Genomic DNA, 24,291 nt, shown 5'->3' with positions numbered 1-24,291 from the left:
GGGCGCGGGATCCCGCGCCGGGGCTGGCGGGGCGGGGCCGGGGCCGGCCCGGGGCGGGGCGGGGCCGGCGGCGCCGACGCGGAAGCGGCAGCAGCAGCAGCAGCAGCAGCGCGCGGGGACGCCACAGGTGGAGGCGGCCGGGCCGGCGGCGGGGCAGGGCGGGGCGGGGTGAGCGGAGCGGAGCGGACCGGACCCGAGCTGAGCGGGGCCGAACGGGGCCGAGCTGCCCCGCCCGCGAGCGGGAACCGGCCCGGGCCCAGCCCGCCTGCGGCGGGAGGCGGGCGCCGCCATGGCCGGCCGGGGCCTGCCCGCCCCGCCGGCCGGCACTGATCCCCTCCCTCCTTCCCCGCAGGACATGCGGCTGCCCGGGCTCTTCGGGCGCCTGAAGGCGGCGGTCGTCGGCGTGGTGCACGTGGGAGCGCTGCCAGGTAAGCGGCGAGCACAGCCGGCGGGACCGGGCCGGGCCGCGCCGCCCTCTCGTCAGCGTCACCCGTTAGGCCGGGTGCGGCCCCCGCGGCAGGGCCCGCTCCCCTGGAGGCCTGTCCCTTCAACCGCCGCTGCGGGCCCCCGTGATGTGCCGCAGGTTTGGGCATCTCCCCTCTCTAGAGGTAAAAGAGGCAGGAGATGCTTCCACGTAGGGAGCTGGGCTGAGAGAACAGGGGCTTGGCTGTGGTGAGCTCTGCGCTGCTGTTTCAAGAGGCAGGGGTTGGGAAGTGCGCGAACGAGCGCTGGGACAGGACAGTGGTTGGACAGAGCTCTCCCATGCCGTGAGAGGCGGCAAGAAGTTCAGACGACAGACAGGGTTTGTTCCGTCCCGACCTCCTCACCCCCCTTTTCTGGGGCTCAGGTAAGCAGAGCTGATTACAGCAGCTGACCTTCCCCTTGCCAGACTCGTGCCCGGAGCTCACCGTGCTCCATATTTTCCCAGGAGCAGCCTCCAGACATTACGGCCAGCGTTCCCCACGCTGTGAAATCAGACAATCCGACAGAGGCGTCAGAGGGCTCTTCACAGTCCCCATTTCACACTCTCAGTGCCTGGCTTTAGGAACCCAAATACCAGAAAAACTGTGGAGTTGATCTTAAGTTTACCTTACTCATTGAACTCCAGCAAAATCCATGCGTGTTCATTTCTGCCATGAAACACTTATACTGCAGATCTGATACAATCAACCTTGCAGATTAAAGTTAGCTTTAACTAATTTTACATTGACAGGTGTTTAGCAAAGGTGTTCTGCAGATCTAGAGGTCGGTCTTGCCATATGTTGTATTGTGTGGAGCATCATTAATGCAGGATAAGCTGTAGTAAGTACAGGAATAACAAGCTAACAGCAGGGCTGGTGCAGTAAGAGATTATAGCAGGTATTCCTTAAGTCTGTGAGTTAGATTTAGGAGCTGAATTTTTACAGCAGATTTGTCAAGTTCAGCTAAAAAAGAGATGCCACCAAGGCATGTCACAAGGAGATAACAGCAGCCTTCTATCAAGTTTACCCTCTTTCTCCCTATTTCAGTATGCCTGTGGTTACTCTGCCCGAAAGCTGTTACTGTATGTGGTTTTGGTTTGTGCATGCCCTGGGGTAAGCAGCATCTTTCTTGCAGGGACACCAAGAAATTCCCTTCCATTGACCCAGATCACTGATCAAGCTTGTCAAGAGGCAGAAGCTTACAAGGATGCTGGAGTTGTAAGTTTTGGTTTCCTTCTTCCTATGGCAGCATTTACACGAATTTGCTTCTGCATAGCCAATATTTTAAGTTGAGTCTATAATTCATCAAAAGCATCTTAAAACGCACTGTTTAGGAAGATGCCTAAATCCAGATTTTTTATTTCAAATGGTAAGTAGGCCTTCTAGAGTACAAACCCTAAAATAAATATACATGCACCCAAAACAATTGAAAAAGCTTAGGTTCGAACCGTGCAATTCAAGCTGCTTCAGTTGGATTACCATCAATTTAAGAATTTCTAAGAATCAAATCTTAAGCGGGGGAAAAAAAAAAAAAAAGGAAAATTGACTGCAACACAGATGGCTGCTGGCATGTTAGATACCTGGCTGTATCCAGTCTGACAAGCCATGGTATTTTTAGCTCTGTCCAATGCTCCAGTTTCACAGTCATGCAGTAATGCCATGTGTACAGCCAAGGCACTGCATGCATACCTCAGTCACTTGTAGTGTGCAGGATCACCCCACATTTGGTTTCATACCAAAACAGCACCAATCATTCAAGGACTAAAGAAAAAAGCTTAGGCCCTTTTCTGCCCTCTTTAACCCTTCTATCCTACCCCCGGGCAGCAAGCATGCCTGATTTGCACATATAGAGGAGGAGGCCCAAAAGGCCAGTCTCAGCCAGAGGCAAGAACAGGCCGGTACTACTGACTGAATTGCCATTGGACCTAAAGTGGTGTAGTAATCTCCATAGGTCAGTAGATTTTAACAGGGTGTATGTCCTTTTGAAAGGTCAGATATGTTTTAAAAATTTGATTGCACCTTGTCTTCAGGTGTTGATGTGCTTTTTCTTTGACCTGCCTACAGTATATGTGCATTTTCTGGCACGGTAAGGTGGTGTCCTAATGTCTGAGGTTTGAAAATGTCTTAAATGATCAAGTAGTCACTGCTCTGAGCTGCTGTTTTCTGCAGAACTTTAATAACAAGTCAGTTGAAACCTTTTTTAATGGCATAAATTAGAATGATACTTTACAGACTGAACAAAATTGAATATAAGATCTTAGTCTAAATTATAGAAAACCATGGTCAAAATGCAAAACAAGTCACACGAAGTAGGTTATGGGCAGAGCACTATCAAGTCCAAATTAGGAAAAAATCCCAAGAACAGAATTGTTGGAAGGATAAACAGCAGTGCAGAAGAATTATGTTTACATAGGTGGACTTTAGTGCCTGTGAACCAGACAAGCACGTGCAAGATGTCCACCCAGTTAGAATAATCTTTAACTGCATGTTGTACAGAATGAGTAAGTTTTCTTCCTTTTCATGCTTCTTGAAAGAACAGGTGTGCAGTAGCTCTGTGTTCTGTACTGTGACTTTATATTTTTTCTTTACAGTTACAGTATCAACATGAGGTATAACGTGATTTGATCTACAGCAGAGGAGTGGCAAGTCTCTGTCTTCCTGTGTTAGAGGAAGCGGTTACACAAGTGATCTATAACTGGTAAAAGCATTGCCCCACGTTCTAGTGCGTGTTTACCCATTTCCCTTACATTCTAATTACACATTGAAACTTTTAGCAGCAGGGAGAAAACACCAAGTATACCTAAAGGTGAGGGAGCGTACAGAAGCAGTTCAGTTTCACTATTGACATGCACAAAGCTGAAACAGTTTTAAGACAAACTTTAATATCAGTATTAACACAAAATTTTAATTTGGGTTTTATACTTTACTGTCTTTTCAACAGCTGTAATAAATTCCGCTATTCCAGGTCTAACTGGTTTACCTTTTCTCCTATTGCATTGCAGTCTCTGCTCTAGAATATATTTTTAAACGTACCTCTCAGGTAGACAGATGAGGTGAATGCAGTCATTTCTCCACACATTTGGAAAAATTCAGGGCTTAAAGTTACGCTTAGTCTGTTTCCCGTCGAAGTCACAAGAACATCAGTATACATTCCACACCGATCTTCATTCTAAATGTCTGTACACAACAGTGTTACAGCAGTATGGCAAACAAATCCTTTATTAATGCCATAAAGGCCAGAGATAACCGTGAGAGTGTCCATAAATACCAGTATGGTTGTCTAACACTTTCTGTAGTTCACTTGTTGGGTTTTTCCTGGTACTTTAAGAGAAATGCAAGTTATCAAGATAGATACTGCAGAAACTTTCTGGCTTTTGCACCAAGGTCACCACTCTTCCATGCTAACTCTCCTGCTTCTGTAATGGGAATATATGTGGGTTTCCCCATCAGTAGTCCAAACGAACTGTTAAACTCTGTTTTTCTTGTGGAAGAAGAGCTAGAAAGTGAAAAGTTTTTTCCATGGGTGCTTCTAGTGACAGTATTTCCAAATGCTGCCAACAGTAGCCTTTAAGAAGATATGTAACCATTTTGCTGATACTAGATATTTACATATTGTTTCAAGTTGCTTGAATTGGTGTTAACATTTAAAAATAAATATGGTCTTGCTCACTCAATATGCATTGCACTTGAAGTAAATCCTAGTATATTTAGAAAAGGTGACTTGTTTGGCACATTAGCAGCTTAGCATAATAAATATAAAAGATTTGTGATATTAGAGCACAGTAATGAAAACAAGTGAGCGCTCAGTCAGGAAGCCATCTGTGCTCAAAATGTATATGCTTTGTACTTGCGTGTTGCTAAACAATTAAATTCCCTAGACAAGATTTTTATAAGCAGCAAGCTATGAGGCATTATGATCCCTCCAATTTGTATCTGCTTTTGTTTAAAAAAATGCAAAATACATATTCAAGATAACTTTTATTCATTTCGTTCAGCCTGGGTTATGCTTACTTTGTAGCCACAGAATAGAGCACAAGCTTCCTATAGTTTCATTGATATTGATCACTTTACTACTAGTTACTGTTATATAGCTGTAGTTACTTGAATAGCTGACATTAGAGACAGCTAGAGATAGAGAAGTAAAACTATTTCTTAAAAAAAAAATAAATCCCCAAGTTAAAGCTACATTGACTTGCAGATATTATGGTGCTTCTTGCCATACAAAATTTTAGGTTTCCTTCTTCTACCAGTGCTGTCTCTGGAGATGCATTCATTGCTATTCTGATCCTCCCAACACTTCTTTTGTCTCTGTACTTGGAAGGCGAGTACATGTTTTACACTGATGTTTTTAAAAAATGAAAAGTTTCAAGTCTGTTACTCTTATAACTATGATTATAGTTGGAATATACATTGCTTAGAGTTTAATAACAGTTGAGACCAAATAAACTAGTATTTCTGCATAGAAACATATAGGTAGTTATCAGATTACAGAGGTTAACATTTCAAGTCTTAGCTATATTACTACCTCTTATGGTATATGCAGGAGAACATAAGATACCTACTTTCATATATTAAGGCAGTAATTGCTTGCTCTGGAGATAGAGGTTTTAAAGAAATTAGGGAGGAATTAAAGGGAGCTGTGCCTAGAAACAGCAAATAAATGCTCTACCGAAAGCACCTGATTTCCTTTATAAGGTGCATATGACAATGGTGGTGGGAAAGGCTGTAATTAGTGCATACTTGAGCCTATATAATAACAGGTATGGTACAAAAACCTCTCTTTCCTCCTGTAGGAAAGAGTAGTTGTTTTAAGCCTGCAAAGGTTTGTATTAGCATGTATGTGTTTGTAGGTAGAGCCTTTCTGTTAGGGGAAACACTGGGGTTAAAGTTGCCTTAGGTAAAAGTTATATTAGGTAGATGCTGAGTTAAAGCTTGTATGATTGTTCTACCTGTTGTGGCTTATAGTGCTGTGACTATTTTTGAGGCTTTTCTACTGTGATATGTGTGCATGCAGCTGAAGTGTTTTAAGAGGTCATTTCTGTAAGTGGAATAAAGCTAAGGAAATTATTTTTCTATATAATCAGAGAGCTATTTGAATGACCTGTTCTCCAATAGCTAACTGTGATACAGGAGGCACTTTGCACATACGTAGTACTTCAGAAGTCATTCAGACTAGAAAGGAGTTATATTGTTTGAGAATTACTTTTATAATAAGGCTATTATATCTAAGCAACACTTAAATGATCTTAGTATCCAGTGGAAAAGGAACACAAAAGGTATTTGCTCAAGTTTTCTCTCATACTATCTAAATAAATTCTGCTTTAGAGGGTATAATACAGTAGTTGTTCCTATAGACTTCTAAACTATAATCTTAAGTTCCAAGAACTTTAATGTAAGTGTTTTCTTTCCACCATTTTAATTAGCTGTCTGATAGTACTGAAGTCTGTTTTATATACATATCAATTCAGTAAACACAGAAATCTGTGGTGTTATATTTTTATATAAAATATGAAAGAAAGCTTTGAGTTAACGCATGTGTAATTCAGCTCTCTTGCAGAACATATGTTGTTCATTTTTGATTAAACAAAACATAATATGCGAAAGAACATAGTCTATTGGATGGTACCAAAAGAATAACACGTTATTAAAGTAATAACAAAAATATTCACTGTAACTGGACCTTGAGGCCATAGGAAGAGACAACTGCTAGAAAGTGAATATAGTCAGTTTAAGGCAGAAGAGAGAAATGTTGGAATCCTCCCATATGCCTGCATTTTGAACTAGAATTCAATCAGATACTTTTCATGCACAGTAGTATGGCTAGGGTTTTTAATTAATTTTTAAATTAATTAATTTGTTAATGTATCTAATGGAATAATTTGCTTTATGCAAATCCCGAGCTGTCAGACTAGTAGCAACTCATGGAAAGCTCGCTTTCACTGTTGAATTCCTGTGGAATTCTGCCAGCCCATTCTCCTCCTTTTTTGGCTGCTAGGGTGGCTCTTCAGGAGCAGAGCAGCTGAAGACCCCTTCTCAGATGCCTTTCATAGAATACCAGGTTGACAGACACCTCAAGGATCGCCTGGTCCAACCTTTCTTTGCAAAAGCACTATCTAGATAAGATGGTACAGCACCTTGTCCAGCTGAATCTTAAAAGTGTCCAATATTAGGGAATCCACCACTTCCCTGGTGAGATTATTCCCGTGACTGATTGTTCTTACTGTGAAAAATTTTCCTCTCTGCTTTATTCCTGTGTGTCCTATTGAGGTTGATTCTTGATTGCCTGAAAGCCTGGGGCTTCTGATTTGCAGACCCTAGCTCCTTGCCTTTAGGATAAGCTCGGTGTTTCCTAGGTATCCAGGTTTTGGTGATGTCTGCCAGTGAGAGCATTCTTGAGCCAAGGACCAAGGGCTTTCAGGTTTTGTAGCCTCAAGGAATTACCTGGTTTTGAAGGTTCATTGCATTTTTTGAGTTTGTTTTGTTTCATTAAAATATTATAGTTCTACATTAATGCCACATATTACTACTGACCAACTTTGCGTTCTTGCTTAGACTAACCTAATATCTTTACGTTTACAGAGGGCAAAAGGCTAAGGTACCAACTTTTTGTTGGTACCACACAGGATTCAGTAGTTGTGTCTGAGGTACAGGACCATTTGGTCAGTTCAGGTTTATTAGAACAGTCCTGACCTCATTCAGAGAAACTGACTTAAAAGTTTGTGGGTTTTTTTAGTTTCTGAAAATGCTGTGGATTTTCTGAGGACTGGTTGTCATCTTTGTAATACAGCTATCTCCTATCACAGCTAGAGTGTGGATGTTAAATTATACATAGAACTGGACGTAGAAACAAAGTCAAGGAGATACTTTGTTTAGTTGTCATATTTGGTTTTCCTTTGCTTAGTTGAGGTTTCCTTGGACTGAAATTCTGTACTGAAATATGCTGATGGATGGCACCAAATAGTGAGTAGGTCTAATGTTGGGTGCTCACAATATTGGATCACTTTTTCCATTAATAGGTTGTGTCCTTTTGGTTTTAAGGTAGCATGATGTATTTTGTGTATTTAAATACTAGGCTGTAAGTAATTTGGTAAAGGCAGCTGTACCCTGGTATGCTGAATGTAGGTGGGTCATGTGTTTGGACTGACCATATTATTCCACTGGATTATTTCCATTCTCACTTCTCCTCATCCTCCACGTTAGGTGTTCATTTATGATGTTTGTGGTTTGGCCTGTAATTCAGCCATTAAATGCTGACTGCATTTTATATACTGTCTTTCTTTTACTGCCAAAAGGGCTTCTGCACTACAGCAAAGATTAAAGAAGTGTTACGTATGATTTTTTTTTTTTAAAAAAGGAAACCTTTTTTCCCCCTTCCTGTTTTTCTACGTTATTATTAACGAAACTTCTTTGTATAATGTGTAGTTGTATTTTTTTCCTCAAATGTTGTTCTTTCTATTCTGCTTCAGTTACAATATCTTTGAAATGTAAAGCTCTCATTTTAAAGGATTAAAATGTGTGATAAAACTCCAGAGAGAGTGAAATTTATTTCTATATGTACAATTAATTTGCCTGGTCAACTTTTTGCACTTTTAGATTGAAGCAGGTGAGAAATTTCTTCTTCCAACATTTTCACTGCAAATGCAAAACATCAGGCTTGAAATATGTTTCAAGGCTATACTTTTATTCTTGTTATTAGTCCTTGACAAAATTATATATGACTTGCAGTTGTTGAAAACTTTCTGATATATACTATACAATGATTGGAAAAGTACAAGGTATCAGATAATGTACAAAGATTTTCAGTAAATCGTATAAATTACATCAGCAGAGTATTTTATCATCACTCCAATGTTTGCTAAGATTATGTCCCAGTGGAGTGAGACGTATAGTAGATAATAAATAGCAGTATCTTCCTTCAAGTAATTCTGAATCCACAATGGGAGAAATATCAATAGTTAATACTATGGTATTAGGCACACTGCAAATAGGCACAATAAGAGTCAAACAAAAAAATTCCTTTATTTATCCAAAATAACAATTATTTTCTGACATTAATTGAATTGAAAATTGCATTGATTATCTATAAATCTTCCGTTATCCAAACATTCTCAATATCCTGTATTTCACTTGGATAATTGAAGTTTGACTTTACACTATTTTTAATGAGGTATAAGATTTAACTCATTCGCCTATAGTTCACATTTTAGGATGGATCAAAGGAAACCAAGTTGATGAATCTATAATTAAAATCACATTTATTTCTCTTCATGATTTCCCTACAAATACCATGCTGTTGATGAAAGCACTTTTATAAGTGGTTGTATGCATCAACACAATTTACTTTAGATAATCCTTCCTTTGAAGGAAAACCTTTAAACTCTTGTGTCTTTTAATACAAAACAGCATAATGGTAAACTAGCCATGTTTTTAAAATTCCTTTTTTTCCCAGTTTAATCATATTTCTTTATAATCTCCACAGGATGGCTTGATAGTAGAAAACATGCATGATCTTCCTTACGTGGTGTGTCCTGGGCCTGAAGTAACTGCAGCAATGACAGTTGTTAGTGCTGCAGTGAGACGAACCTGCCCCCATCTCACGCTGGGTGTCCAGATCCTGTGTGCTGCAAATCAACAGGCGATAGCAGTTGCTCTTGCTGCAGGTAATAGAAATGACTCATCAGTTATTACCGTTGTTTGCTATGGCATTTACTCTCTGCAAATTGTGCATTGTACTAACATAGATACCATGAAAAATGAGACATGAAAAGCTCACTGTACCCTGAAAAGGCAGAAATTAGATTTTGAGAAAGATGCCTCCTTGATTGTAATAGATGATACTTGCACACTGCTTCAGTTGGAGGCAGCTAAAAATCCCAAGGCCGCTCTGCAGCTTTCTGGGTGAAACCTGTCTAAATATAATGATTAGTTTAAACGTACTCATGTCTAAAAGCCACCTTTGGTCTAACTCTATTTACTTCAGTTAAATTATATTTGAGGATCAATTTAACCCACTGTGGTTAAGCATCCTGTTTCAGCATCTAATTATATTTTGTTGCTACTACTGTTATCCATTAAAACTAAGTTTTCATTGCCTTTTTTTAATGAATGGATAGAATGAAGCTTTTTATATAATAACAAAAAATTGAGTGTACAGCTAGTGAAACTACTTAAAATTAAATTGCATTTTGGGGAATTAAATATAAATTAATCTATCTTTATCACATGAATCTTAGACTTGCTAACCTTTCTGCTCCTACTGCTTGCTGAAGCAATTTTAGTTTTTCAAGTTATGTTCCATGATTTAAAGATGGAGGCTGGTTTAATACAGAAGACTTGTACTTCCTAAATACTTCATAAATTGAGGGCTAATGCCTGTTTTTGCCCAAATTGCATATGTGATTACAGTAAGGTTGCACATTTTTGAATGTACAAATTTTATAAACAGGCAGAATTTCATAGGAATTAAAAACTAAAAGATGCTGGTGTTAATTGAAAATCATACTTCAGGTAAAATAACGTAGGCTAACTTATTTGCGGTGACAGTTTTAATTATGTTGATTATGTTCTAAAAGTCTTAAATTCCTTTTTTCTTGGAGGAATTCTTGCTAGTAGATGTGTTTTGAACATATTTCTTTTGGGTGCTTTAAAATCAGAAGTTGCCATTTCCAAGGTATCTAGCTACTTGACAAACTGACAAAACCTAATTTTTATTGCTGCAGTAGAACATATATGAAAACCTGAAATAAAAGCGCTAACAGAATCTAGTTTTAGTTTTTAGGGATTGTATGCATGTAGAATAGTTGGAGTACACAGGCATTTGCAAAAATATTTACACATCTTTTTAAAAGCAGTAGTCAAACTGTTAGTGAGTTATGCATCCTTTGAGGAGTGAAATTGATCACTAAATAAGGGATATAGTGTGGGAACAGTGTATTTCTCTTACTTCTCAGCAATTATTAATGAGGTAGAGAATTCCTGGAGGGCTTGGGTTTTGCTCAGCTCTACTACTATTCTGTCCTATTTGCTCTGTAACTGGAGAACACCAGCTAGGAAGGGCCTGTGTTTAATGCATTTCATCGCACTTCTCTAAAAATTACTGTCTGAAGTTCACTGAACAGGAAAGCAAAAAGAAAAGAAAATCACTTTAAGCAAAACCATAGGAAAGTGAGTGCTGCTATGTAGGTAGCAAATGTTTGAGTAGTTTTTCTCTGGAAACTTAGTAGTGACTTTAATGTCAATACAGTGTTAATAGGTGGCTATTAATAAAGCAAGCCCTTTCTTGCTTCACTACAAAAAATACTTGCTGGTGTTTCAGTTAAAAGCATATGTAGCATCTCCTGCTACTATGTAGTCATTTCACTTTCCCTGTGGAAGCTCCTGTCTTTGGTAGAAATAGCTGTTCTGAAGAGAGCTGCACAGGGAAATTCTAAGTGGTCTCTAGGTGAAGGTAATGATTTTATTTTGTAAAGGGGGTAACAAGTCAGCAGGTTTATGGTGTGACTAGAAGGAGCTCAACATCAGCAATGTGTGGTTATGTTAATAAATATGTTGTGGGTAGCCAAATAGTAACAGATTAAATCACGGAATTTTCTTAGCATATTGACAAGGTATTGGATAAATCTGAAAATAACAGTAATAGATCAGGGGATGAGGCATCTGAGAAAGTTGAGAATTTTTTAAAATTTATTTTGGTTCTTTAGGAAACATTTATTTATCCAATTAGGCACCTAAAGGAAGGAATGCCAACAAAAGTGTGTTCATGCAGGATACTTCGGCAATGGTAGGAAAACAGTGGGGGATCTTGAAGAAAAAGGGAACTGCTGTGTCTCCACTCTTTTGACAAAAATAAGCAGTTCCTCATGTTACCATAAAACAACTATTGAGCCAAAACAGTTGTTACCAACATCCTCCCAGCTTCAAAAGGTTATTGCAGACTGTTAGCCAGTGCTGAATGCTCCTGGTTCAGGCACCGACCGGTCCACCCCAGCGGGCTGAAGGAGGCGGTTGCCCAAGGGCATCCATCCGGCAGGCCGTGGCGTCTCCCTGCCTGCAGGGCCCGTGTTCCCCCTCTGTCTGCCCCATGCTGAAATCTGCCGGATTTTCCTCCCTTCCTAAGGGCGGGTATGGCAATGTTAGCCCACTCAAAAATCAGTGTCCTTATATACACAGATAGTGGGGGAAATTCATATCACCTTTTGCTGCTCAATTTTGTACTCTTCTAATGTAGGCATTTTAATATGAAATACAGTGTTGTCCCTAAGGAACCGCAGGCCACAGAACACAGACGCAGAGTAGTAGAGTTTTGTATTTATATTTTTGACTGGAAGCCATCTTAATGCTCAAATACTTATTCTCAGAAAAACAACCCTTCTTAATAGTTCATTTTAATGACATCCTCCAAAGGCTGTATTATCTTCCTTGTTTCCTAAAATGCTCTTTGTGGAGAAGCAAGTCAGAATTTGTTTGCTAGGCTTACTGTTCAGTTGGTTCATTATTAACAGGTGTACCTTGTGTTTTTTAGAGGTGTATAATTTCCTGTTTGTAGTTTCTGATTTAATTAACTACATCTGCTTGAGGTTGAAACAAAATGATGTATATAAGCAGGTTCTATGAGCATTTGTAGAGGAGATAAAAATACAAATGCTCCCTTATTTATTTTTGTTTAGCAAATATTACTGGTAATCATTTCTCAGTGCTCAGCAATGTCCACAATATGTTTACTAAGTCTGGGTCAGATTTAGGTATAGTATTTGATTTTCCTTATTTATCAGCATGCCTTGCTTCCTGAAGTTAACCATGTGTTAATTTCATGTAATCATGTTGCATGATGTTATCGACTTTCAAATTTCATGGCTTTTCTTTTATTGAAAGTTTGCTAATTATGAAGCACTATTCATATTATAAGGGACTGTTGTGTCTAAAGGAATTGCCCAAAAGCCCTCAGCTGATATTTGCATTTTTTCTTGCATTAGTGAGATGTTCTCCTTGGCTCTAATCTATCAGTGTAGATAGTGTAGATCTTTGCAGAGGAGATGCAGAGCTTTTATAATACAGGGAGTATATGCTGGTGATAGTGCCTTTATTATTTTGCGCATTCTGCATGCTCTCCATTACCAACATGTAGCAGTGATTGAGAAGAAATAAATAACTGGCCCATCATTAACCTAATGGAGACAAAGTTAATGGTGAGAAGAAGGATTTCAAGAAAAATGGCCATTGTGAAATACTGGCCTGGCCATCTGCTGATCTCTGAGGCATAAATAGTCCCCATAGCTGTATCTCTGTAGCAATGCACAAAAACACTTCTGATATTCCAGGTACCCCTCTCTGCTGCATCCTCACTCCACAGGGTGGAAAACCTTAGTGTATGGGCCAGAGGCAAGTTATGCTCATGTGTTCTGGCCACAGCTTCAGTCTGGGTGCCTGGGAGCCAGGACTGTAGGGGCTACTGTAGAGTGCAGCTTCCCTACACATTGGTGAGCCTGTGCTACACTTGTCATGAATCAGGGCTCAGTTTTTATCTTCTCTCAACTCATAAATTTAGAATAGAATAGTTCAGTTGGAAGGGACTTAGAGTAATCATTTAGTCCAACTCCATCTCCTCTTGACTTAAACTGCCCTTTTTTCCTGTAAGGATCATGTTACTGAAATCCCATTTTTGAACTAGTCTTCATCAATGATAATGACACAGTTGGTAGCTGATTAAGTGAGGCTTCATATCAGAAAATATCCCAGGTACCCAGATATCTCGATGTCTTTTGTAAACACAGCTTTGCTGTCTGAGAATATTCCTTCCCCTCACCCACAATCAGAGATATCTTCCACAGTATTTCACTTTCTACAGCCCATGACACTGTTTAAGGTGGTATAAAATTGAGCAGAATTGTGTACTGCTTTTTTGTTTTTAACTGCCACCGTATTAATGCTGTGTTGGTGGGGTGGCAGCTAAGCTGAGAACTGCAGCCGCAGGGGCTGTGGAGCAAGTCAGTGAGCACTGGAGGCCCTGCTGGAGATGCTTCTCCCAGTCCTGCAATTCATGCTGAGAATGGAAGGAGATGCTGCAAGATAATGTCCTGCGTAGTAAAGGGTCTTCACAGCATAGAGATTGTATGACTAGCATCAATACAGACAAAGTCAATACTACTCTGAATTTTCATTTTCAGCACAAAATCAGTCTTTCAGATTCTTTCTGAATTAGAAAGGTAAGAGGAGCTGGGAGCCAGGTTTTACTGCACATTAAAAAAAAAAAAAGGTACCGCCAGTAAAGTTACCTGCAGCATCTTGCCTTTGTGTAAAGGGCCTGAAGTCCAAAATTCAGCAGCAACCAGGAGCTGCCGCCTTGCAGGGCCAGATCCCATTTCTATGAAAGCAGTAAATCCTAGCTCCCAGCTCCTTTTGACTTTAACTGAAGGAAGGAGCATACCTGAGAAAGGGCTTCTTGGATAAAGTAAAATTACTATTTCCTCCATCAATTCAGTCTTGCAATATTTTCTCACCCAGCAAAAGAAGTGTTTCTGTCTGTCATATTTTTTTTTCTTTTAGTCATAAATTATCATGGGAAGGAAAGTAAAAAACCAAAACTTTTCTCTACAATTGATAGACTTTCACATCTGTTTAGGTAAAGCTGTTTAAATAGGATTAAAGTAAGTGCAGTAACACTAACTTCTGAAAAAGAGACAAGCTCTGGTTCCTTGAGTAGGCCTTGCAGCTGCTGTTGCTTGATACCATGATCTTAATATACTCGAAGTTCTGTTTATTAGGCTCATTGGAAATTTCCTGTTCTTGTCTTCCAGTGAGATTACAAAATTTTTTTCTTCCCATATAAGTCAGAAATGGGACTGCCTATTAACTATTCAACGGTTATTACTTTTCAACTTGCCAAATGTGAAAGTAAGCAATAGTATCATTCTCACAATTTTATGAGCGTAAAAATGAATTCATTAGCAGAATCTGATTATGGCCTCATAAAACAGAAGGGTAATGATTTGGTGCCTGCACCTATTACACTTGGTTAAAATTTGTATTTTCATAGTCCCCAAAAAACCAGATAGAGTGCAGCCTTGTTAAACTAAGTACAATCCTAATGTTTAGCAGAAAGTCTTAAATTATTAAGTTAAGGAAACGCAAAACAAGCATCTACAAACATCTAAGTAGTGACTTCAATAAATGAAATTACTGAAGGAATAGCCCCTGTCCTGAGTTAGACATTGTGATTGCTGTGAAAATGTAACATATCTTTACATTCATTGATAGTCTTATGATTAGAGACATATTTTTTTCTCATTTAACTCTGAATTGTACTGTAAACTTGGGTGATTTAAATAGAACCTATAGCTTTTGTTCCTGGATGCAGAAATCTCTATCTAGCTTTGCACTGTGTTTATTACCCAATGCCTACTAGCACCTGTAACTATACTTTTAGTATGCTCTTCTCTTTGGATTCTGAGAATATTCCATGCTTTTCACCCACTAATCTCAAGACACAGGACAGCTTGCAATTGATTCAGCATCCATCTGTGATGTTTCTTGTTAGCTGGAGTCTTTGTTGCTAAGCAATACAGGCTCTTCTCTATCAGGCATAAGATTCTGTTTCTGCAACTTCAGGGCTTTTGGAATGAAACTGAAATTTTGAAATAAACAGGCACCTTGTCATTTGGTAAATACATTTTAAAGATCATTTATGTTTATATGGTGAGGCCTCTGTTGCCTAAGCAGTTCTCTGGTGGGTGGGACTGTGTTCTTGATGGCTGCTTTCAGATGTATTGGCTTCCTTGGTATGATGTCAGCTCTAATTAAACATGCAGCTGACTCCAGAGCTGGAGCAACAGCAGAGCTTCAGAAGGGCTTGGAAGAGACCTCTAAAGCAAACTGGAAGAACAGCAAAAGCTGCACAAGATTAGTGCAGAGCTTTGACACGTATGTTAAGTGACAGGTGAAATAAACTTCAAGGCTGTGAAAGACAGGAGATAAGAGGGGAATACAATAAGGGAGTCAGAATTCAATCTTGTGCCTCACAGCTGTGGGTTTATTACATCATGGCCCAAGGCTTCAGTATTTTAACACAGAAATATTTCAAGACTCTGTAGGGGGTCCCTGAGAGTAGATGAATGGCCTGTGTGAAGTCATTGCTATTTGTAATCTTCCTCTTAAGTATCCATCTCACAAAATCTTCCTAGTAAAAAAAAAATAAGGATATGGTGGAAACCATGTTGCTAAGACATGGTAGAGTTGATGGTTGGAGTAAGTTTGGAATAGAATGGAAAATGTTTCACTCTTCCCAAACCTTATCTTTTTGTACCTTTGGCACAGCTCTAGAAATAATTTGTTGATGTGATGCTGCGTAGAAAACACAAGGTACATTCAGATGAAGAGTCAAACAGGTTGTATATAATGTGTCACAGGCTGTGTTTTCTTGCCTAATTTCCTAAAGAAGACTTTATGCTGTTCCTCTGTGTGTCCATGTCCTCGATGCTTTTTGACTTGATGGACAACTTCAGGCATATTTAACAGAAGAGATGTTGGGAAAGAAGGAATACACTGAAAGAGTATCTGGAAAGAGGGGAGGCACCCAAGTTAATGACCATTTTTTGAGAGAAGACACACTGTTAGGAGAAAGGAGCCATGTTTTCACCTACCTGCTCCTCTGGTACATGTCCACTGGCACATCACAACAAGAGGCAGGGCAGGATGTGCAGCTGCCTGTTCTGAGCCACACAGGAACAAACTGATGGGGGCTGAGAAAGAGAAGGGGACCATAGGGATAGGGAGAAAACTGGTTGACAGGAGTTGAAGGTAGTAAGATGGAAAGAAGTTGGAGAGAATATCAGTGAAAATAAAGAATGAAAAACTTAAATATGTGGAAAAGCAAGGTTGGTTAGTCTTGGAGCATATGGAACAACTTGTGTTGGGATCAAATAAGAGGTCAGTAAGGTGGGGTTTAATTTGAGTTTAATATTTCAGTTTTTCATTCTTCAGTTTTAGCTATGATTGCTTTTTTTATTTTTTCAGGTCTTGATTTTATCCGGGCTGAAGGGTTTGTGTTTTCTCATGTTGCTGATGAAGGGATTATAAATGCCTGTGCAGGTAACCTGCTACGATACAGAAAACAAGTTGGAGCAGAGAAAATTCAGATTTTTGCTGATATTAAAAAGAAACATAGGTAAATACAAGCAATATTTTATGTAAATATGAATGTAATAATGACCTTATACTTTTCAACACTTTCTGATTTTTTTTTTTTTTTTTAATGCCTATTTAGTGTCAGGAAAGTTAATGATATAGGGAGAACTTTACTGTTCAAGCAAGGTCTTGCAGTGCTATTAGGGGATATATTTAAAAATAAATTTGCACCTGTAAGCTGCAGGTTGCTACATCTGTGAAATTTGCAGTCATTTAACCTTCAGGATTTATAAATGCAGACTGTATAAGTTTTGCATCTGGTGTTAGGTGAGATTTTGTATACTCATGTGTATGCCCGTATGTTTAAGGAAATTTTGTTTCTGAAGGCTAGGCATCAAGGTTTATTTTTAGTTATGCAAGCAGTTGCCATATAAATGCATCCAAATCACAATATTTTGGCATTTTAAAAAGCTATTCTCTTTTTTTTTCCCCTTTCTGCCAATAATAGTGTTTTCTTCTACTTAAATCAGTGCTGTCTATGTACAGATTATGTTCTATGATTATCAAACAGAATGAACTTATGACAGATGAATACAATTTCTTTTCTGCTGATACTTTATCGTCACTGTCACATGGTACTTTCAGCTATTTAGATGTCACTCTTTGGGTTTTTTTCCCCAGAAGAACTGCTCAAGTGTTATGTATTATACATGCTAAATAACCTAATTAAAAAGTTTGTGTGTAGTGTGTGGGTAATCATGAGAATAACCAAGTCTGGAAGATCTTAAATACCTAATAAATAGGTCAGAAGTTTCAAAATAGAAGGGAAACAATGCAGCATGGTCAAGTGAAACTTTTAAGGTCCTATCAGAGTGGTTCCTTTCTAATGATTTCTTTATATATATATATATATGTGTGTGTGTATATATACACACCACTAGACTTTTTTTGTAAAAAAAATTGATTGCGTCATGTGATTTTCTTTGTCTTGACAATTGATGAATTGCTATTTGGATTATACTTCCTGTTGTTCAAATGGTTTGCTTTTAAGAAAGGAGGAGAGGTTTTTGTTTCAGGTAGTTTCATAATCTGAGAAGTAAATGTTGAGGGAATTGTTGGTTGAGTTTGTTTAATTAGAAAAATATGCCTGCCACTTTGCTGCTAGCTTCCTGTTCTTTAAAATGGGAAGAAACTACTTCCACACTCTGCTTGCTCTCTTATGGCTACCCTTCATGTGCTGCTTTTAGGGTGCCTGAAGCCCCATTTTAACCTCACTGTATGTATTAGGTATTTAGGCCTGCCTGTCTCCAGCTGCAGAAAGGGAGTTACTGTACTTCCTTTTGCATCCATTGCCACGGGTGGCATACACTGCACACATGTGCTGCCTCTGAATGTGGCCAGAGCATGGCCCCCTCCAAGAGCATTGTCCAGCCAGGCTGATCCAGGAAAGCGGTTGGCTCCATCAGCACTCATCAAGACAACATGTTGGCCATAGCCATTGTTTTCTACTTAAACAGAAGTATAGAAACAATAAAGTCAGGTGTTGAACCAGCAGTGGCTGGAATTCTTTCAAAGTGTAGAGCCATTTAAATTAAAATCTGCTATTGCTGTAGGTTTCAAAGTGTGTCACCCATATATCAGAGATGGCTAGTGAAAAGCTAGGTTGCAGGTAATTGATGTTTGTAACTGCTTTGTAAGATGATTCCTGTGATTATATCATAGGTAATAACTATACTTTGTTAGTTGGACTTTGTGAAATGATGTGGAGGGTGTTAATTCTGTTCTAGGCAAGAGAATCTGATTTATGAATGACTGCACATCCACAACTCCCACTTGAAGTCAGAGAGCTGCGTGTGCTCAACATTTCTGAAATACAGGTGCTCGACACGTAAGCAGCTGTCTCAATTGACACTTGGTAGTTCACACTTGGCAATCACTCTTTAGAGACAGGAGACCCAGAGCAATAGACGGATCAGTTATGGTTCCTTGATGGAAAAGGCTGGGTTTTTTCCTCTTGTTTGTATTGCAGTGTTACTTCCCAATTTAAAACAGGACACTTACCCTCTCTCACAAAGCCTGCCTTTGGTTGTTCTGACAGCGGGAAGATGAAGAAATGCAGTTTAAACATTCAACAAGATGGATAACAAATGTGTGTGCCGGCAGTAACCACAGGGTACGTTCCTGCTGTTTACAGTGCTCACGCTCTGACGGCAGATGTCAGCGTGGCCGAGACCGCTTCAGCTGCCGAGCTCTTCATGGCTGATGGGGTTGTACTGACTGGCACGGCTACTGGATTGCCCGCAGATCCTCGGGAGCTGAAAGGTGAGAGCTGTCATACGAAGGTCGGGCAACAGGCAGTGAATCAGCTTCTGGATTAATGTAGAAAGAAATCTATATATCTGCTCTTCCTTAAGGGAAAAAAAGAGGAAGGAAAAGAAACTCTCACTGTAGGGTTTGATTTGATACAGGAGAACTAATGTCATTGAGGTTCTATTCAGATTGGCTGTCAAATGTTTCCAAACAACAATTTGGCGGGACAAAAATGAAAATTATTTCAAGCTTTTAAAACACTGCATGATGCTGAGGCTTAAATGAAAAAAAAAAAAGGATGTAAAATTATGTTAAAAAAATTAATCTTCCATATCTAAAAATTCTTAATATAAGAAAAAGCTACTTTGTAGCCTTATTAGAAAACTAACTATAAATCTTTCCAATGAAGAGTTAAGCATTTTTATCTTTCAAAATGAAAATGGAAGTCCTGCAGGAAAAGGAGCATTTTGATAAGGCAGTATTCCAAACAGTAATATCAGGGTAAGTACTACTTAAAAGATGTTCAGAAAGAATACAAGTTCATTGGTAGGTAGCAAGCTATTACATCAAGGTAATTTTTAAATGGTATGGACTTTTTATCAAGGGAGCATCATTTGACCTATGAGTTCTGACCTTTGCAAAAGCGTTACATGATTCTTCATATTTTTATACTGGCATAAGTTTGGGCTGTCTTCATGAAACTGGATTGCTCCCATGCTAGAATTAAAGTTCTATCATGAGGGTATTTAATTTTCATCACTAGTTTTAATTTAGATTAAGGGCTTGAATTTGAGGCTTTCACTACATAAAATAGAACGTGTATTTTTTTAGGTTTTACTTTTGCAGACATGCATTATTTATCTTAGCATGTATTGAAGCTCCATTGCAGAGTGTATTGTATTCAATGTACGTTAGCTGATCAGGGTGAAGAACATAATTTGCTCGCCATAGATAACCTGGACCTCAAATATCTTTTGAAATAACATGAAATAATTCACTATTTTCAGGATTTGATCTATATTATATGTGCTTAACAGCATTTAAAATGAATCTTGAACTTGTCAAAATGGGTTCTTATTTCATACATATTAAGCTTTTTCCAAATAATATGTTATAAATGACTATGCTTCTATCACTAATGTTAAAAAGAAAATGATGGCTTGATGTGAACACAGAGCTCTCGAATTAGTTGAGTCTTTCAGTATAGTAAATTAGAAATGATATGTGAAATAGGTGACCCTGAAAGCTAGGTATATTTTAGACACGGCAAAATTTCATTAATCTAAAGCTCCATCCCTACCTGCAATTAATGTCCTCATCACTCTTAATGCAGATTAAGTAATGAAAAAAAAAAAAGCAAAAAGCATCTGATAAGTATTTGATAAATCTTAGAGCAACATCCCAGGTTAAATTCTGCTTTCACATATGCACGTGCAACCTCTACTGATTTCCTGCATCAGAGAGCAAAACCTGACCTCTAGACCCATGGTTTTTTTTAATCACAGGACTCCAACCAGACAGTACCGTGGCTTCTGCTTTTCTTTCATGTGAACAAACATGTCAGTCTCTGTCTTGTTCTCTTTCTGGGTGCAAAGAACAAAATGAATCAGACTTGGCGGCTGTAATGAAGTACACGCATTAATTTTGTGTTTGGATTTGTGCTATGAAAGCAAGAGTCTGCAGATCATGGGTTTATTTTACTTAGGTCACAGCATTTTTGATGTTAGCAGGCCCTCTCATGAGAAGAATGTTGGTTTAAAACAGCTAAGAGAATAACTTAAAAATCAATATTCCAGAGTATAAGGAAATGACAAATTAGGCATATCTATGTCAACAGATTCTTGAAAGGAATCAGATCTACAGTCTACAAAGTTGGTGTTGATGTGAGTGAAATTTTGCATTTCACGAATTTATGCAGCCCTGAAAGTGCTGTATTACGATGATACACACAATTGGGCACCTTTCATCACACTGCAGAGCATCTCTTGAAAGCAGAACCAAGAGACAGATGAGATTTTTGTCATGTCTTTTTTTCAGCTTTGTGGTGCAGTAATATAGAAGTGTTTTTGCCTTTGTGTCTTTGTCTTGAATTGACTGATTTGTGATGGGGTGTAGAAAACAAGTGTTTCCCTGTCAAGCCAGAGAACCATGTTCAGGAGAGTTTTGTTTGTAGTTTGTGCGTCTGCCTTCTCATAGGCAACCGTCAGCATCGCTCCTCGCAGAGGCTGGCAGACTTTGGTCTGGGGCTCCCTGGGCATACTGGGGCACCAGTGGTTGACAGAGTACAAGGTCTAAAACTCAGACTTCAGGTTACTGTGGAACAGGAATTATAGCTGAGCATTTTGAACTACAGTAAATTTATTTAAGAAATGATATTTTCATTTAAGAGGTTTATAGAACTTTCTTCAGTTTGCTACATCGTGAAACATTCTTTGGTTGGAGAGTGAATCTGCCAGGTTTTCTGGTTGGATGTAACTGCTGAAATACCTGTTTTACATCCAGGTTGTATTTCAAGTGACCAAAGCTTTATGTAATGACTGCTTAGTTATCTGTGTGAACAAAGCAAATGGCCTCAGCTGAGTGACCAGTGGAAAACAGGGTACTTCATGAAACCCAACAGCTGGCTGTGACTGTTACCTCCTTAGTTACTGTTCATAAAAGGGGTGTCAAGACTGATTTACCCTCTCACCTTTTGATGGTACATTTAGGTCAAAATAGAGGCTACTGCCTTTGCAGTACCCTTGGAGATAACGAGAGATGTGAGTCTCTGGTGAGTACTTTTTGTAAACCCTAGATTTAATGACAGAGAAAAGGTCCTCTGAATTAAAAAAACTAAAATGTGTTACAGTGGAGCATTACCATAAGCATAGTGTTGTGTACGGTACAGTGATTACTGCATATGAAAAAGCTGTTGAAGAGTGGTTGAGCAAGTTATTGGCACAGTGGTGCTTATTTTTGCGCTGCTCTTCACCATTGTTTTCAAGCTAGGAGCCTTTATTTCATATAACTTGTGTATACCATAGTTCAAATGCTTTCATTGTGCTTTGCAGCCAAGCGCTATTTCGTTTGATTTTATTAAAGACATGTCTGCAGATGTACTGTCACAAGAAAGAGCACAGTGCCCTCTAGTTACAGTTTATTGAAATAGAGAAATGTGTGAGTTGGGTAAACTTTAGGATCTTGTTACTGTAACATCACGGAATTGTCTCTTTTTCTCTGTGTCAAAAAATACGTAAGCAGAAGGAAGCCAAGAAGGCTGAGGGATTTAAAGCAAAGCTCTGTGTTAAGAGACATCTTGACAGTGACTGAACATTGCCACGCAAAAGCATATCTCACTGTTGTTGCTTTAGTTTCTTTACAAGTTAGAATTTCTATTAACACAGCTAATAGACAAGTCACCTTCTACTAATCAACCTGAGAACTTGATGTGCTTGGAAATGACTTAAAAGTAGCATCTGTAGCATACCTAATTAGATAACCCAGTCTCATTGCAGACCAAGCACTCTCATTGCCATTCTTCACGTTGTCAATCTGAATACATCTCCAGCACAGGAGATGTGTGTATGGGCTTCATGTGTCATTTATGGATCACAGCAGGAGTTGGTCACCTTGCTACTCTCAAAAGCTTTGGGGTGTTTTATAGTTTCACAGCAGTCTCCGGTTTCACTGGTTTTTACTCTTTGCCTGGTAGGGTAAGCCAGTGTCTCACACCCATGTGGTCATGCTCTGTTTAGTTATTTGGCTCTTTACTTTTCCTGCTGATGTGAAATAATTATAGAACAAGTACCTGCTAATGTGCCTTACACGCTTGTCATAAAAACAAATATTGACTTGGGAGTGCAGTTCTTCTGGGAATACAGTAAAGTACTGTTGCACAAATCTGCGGTCAGTCGTAGCACCTTAATTATGCATTGGTATCTATGTAAAGCAGATATGAAATTTCTAAGAGCACGTAGATACTATATAAATAAAATTCTGATTTTTCTAGAACAGTATTTCAGTAATAATGCTATAAATAACTAAGAATGAATTATTTTGTTGCTGTAAGCAGGATGAATGTAAGAATGTAAAATATGCATAGAAATAACTATAGTTTTGCATGTTCCATCTGATTTGCTTAAAATTTTCAATAAGGACTGTGTGGAATGGTTATTTTTATGTTAAAATATTTGTAAGAAAAATGGTAGGGCATGTGACCTAAAAAGGGATTCAAGAGCATTTTAATTGATCCCCTTTCTTCAGTGAAGTAGGAAGGTGATAAATAATTAGTCTTCCCTGAAGCATAATTAATAAGTTAGGCTTCTGATGAAACTTCACTTAAACAGTGTTTTGAAGCAGACTTGTATGTTGCATATATGCTTTCCCTAGTTACTTCAAGCTCTAACCATCTTACATCACTTTTATCACCAATTAAATCAATTTGTGTGGTTTTAAAGGTCAGAAATAATGCCTCAACATTTCTCTAAATAAAGGAGTCCTGTGAGTGACTCTTAGGATGGTCAGTTTGAAATGAAAGGATGAGAAGGATGCTTAGTAATTCTTGAACAGGGATTTTTAATTTTTTGTTTTCCAGAGATAGTATTGACCCAAGTTCTGCAGAAAATACTCTAATAACCTCTGTATTTATCCATGGGGAACATTTATGTTGTCAAAACAGCCATTCCCTTTTGGTTTTAATCTAAAAAATATTAAATTCTAACTGATCCACAGATCAGTTTCTGCACAGTCAGGTTTGTCAGAATGCATGCATTTCACAGTGAATCTGGTCACCTGAACCATGGACTGAAGTCCACCCTGTACGTGAGGGGTGAAGTGGATCTGTAATATTTTGAGGCCTGTTTTGATGTTTTGTTTATTTCTTATTTTGGACCTAGGTATAGGGTCAGATAATTAAGTAATACATACTCTATATAGAAAATAATGTCTTTTTTGCTCTATTGCCACTCATAGAAAGAGAAGTAGTCTTTATCAGTACTATCTTTTGCTTTCTGATAAACTAGCTGGAGCTATCAATGGAGTCTGTACGACCACCACTTACTTTCCTACCTCTGAGTCCTGGAAATTGATCATGAAGCAGTGAGCACGTTCCTTTTCCATTCCCTATGAATAAGGCCCTTGTTGTTTCTTCACTGAAGATCATCTACTAATTGTCAACATAGCATAAATTCAGCAAGGAGACCTGGCAGAAATACACACCAGTCCAACTACCGTTATTCTGATTTAAACTGATGACAGAAGAATTGTAATGAGCACAGCTCTGCTGAATAGTTCTGCCAGTGTAATGATCTCACCAGACTTGCAAAAAAGAATCTGAGCTTCCAATGAATGGAAACAAGATTGGCATCTTATTCTTGTAGCTGTATTTTGATTACTTCATGGAAAGATTGGGGGAGGTGATTAT

At 38.8% G+C, this 24,291-nt stretch overlaps 1 protein-coding gene across 7 annotated transcripts in view; it reads left to right on the top strand.

Moving 5' to 3' along the window:
- The first annotated feature begins 55 nt into the window (after window positions 1-55).
- The window catches only part of LOC141963970 (uncharacterized protein F13E9.13, mitochondrial-like), a 46,488-nt gene continuing 22,252 nt past the window's right edge, over window positions 56-24,291 (top strand). For 5 of the 7 annotated variants that reach the window (XM_074913729.1, XM_074913730.1, XM_074913731.1 and 2 more), the window contains exons 1-5: window positions 177-428; window positions 1,597-1,679; window positions 8,941-9,121; window positions 16,470-16,620; window positions 18,775-18,902. In XM_074913729.1, the coding sequence (XP_074769830.1) occupies window positions 290-428; window positions 1,597-1,679; window positions 8,941-9,121; window positions 16,470-16,620; window positions 18,775-18,902 (682 nt within the window). In that variant the 5' untranslated portion in view covers window positions 177-289. Of the gene's footprint in view, window positions 128-176; window positions 429-1,596; window positions 1,680-3,052; window positions 3,160-8,940; window positions 9,122-16,469; window positions 16,621-18,774; window positions 18,903-24,291 lie in introns of those variants that run through there. The other 2 variants (XM_074913732.1, XM_074913735.1) reach the window with 2 other exon arrangements.

Source organism: Athene noctua, chromosome 9 (genome assembly GCF_965140245.1).
Source record: "Athene noctua chromosome 9, bAthNoc1.hap1.1, whole genome shotgun sequence".
Lineage (NCBI taxonomy): Eukaryota > Metazoa > Chordata > Aves > Strigiformes > Strigidae > Athene > Athene noctua.
The sequence above is the reverse complement of the archived record's forward strand: the minus strand, read 5'-3'. Positions and strand labels throughout refer to the sequence as shown.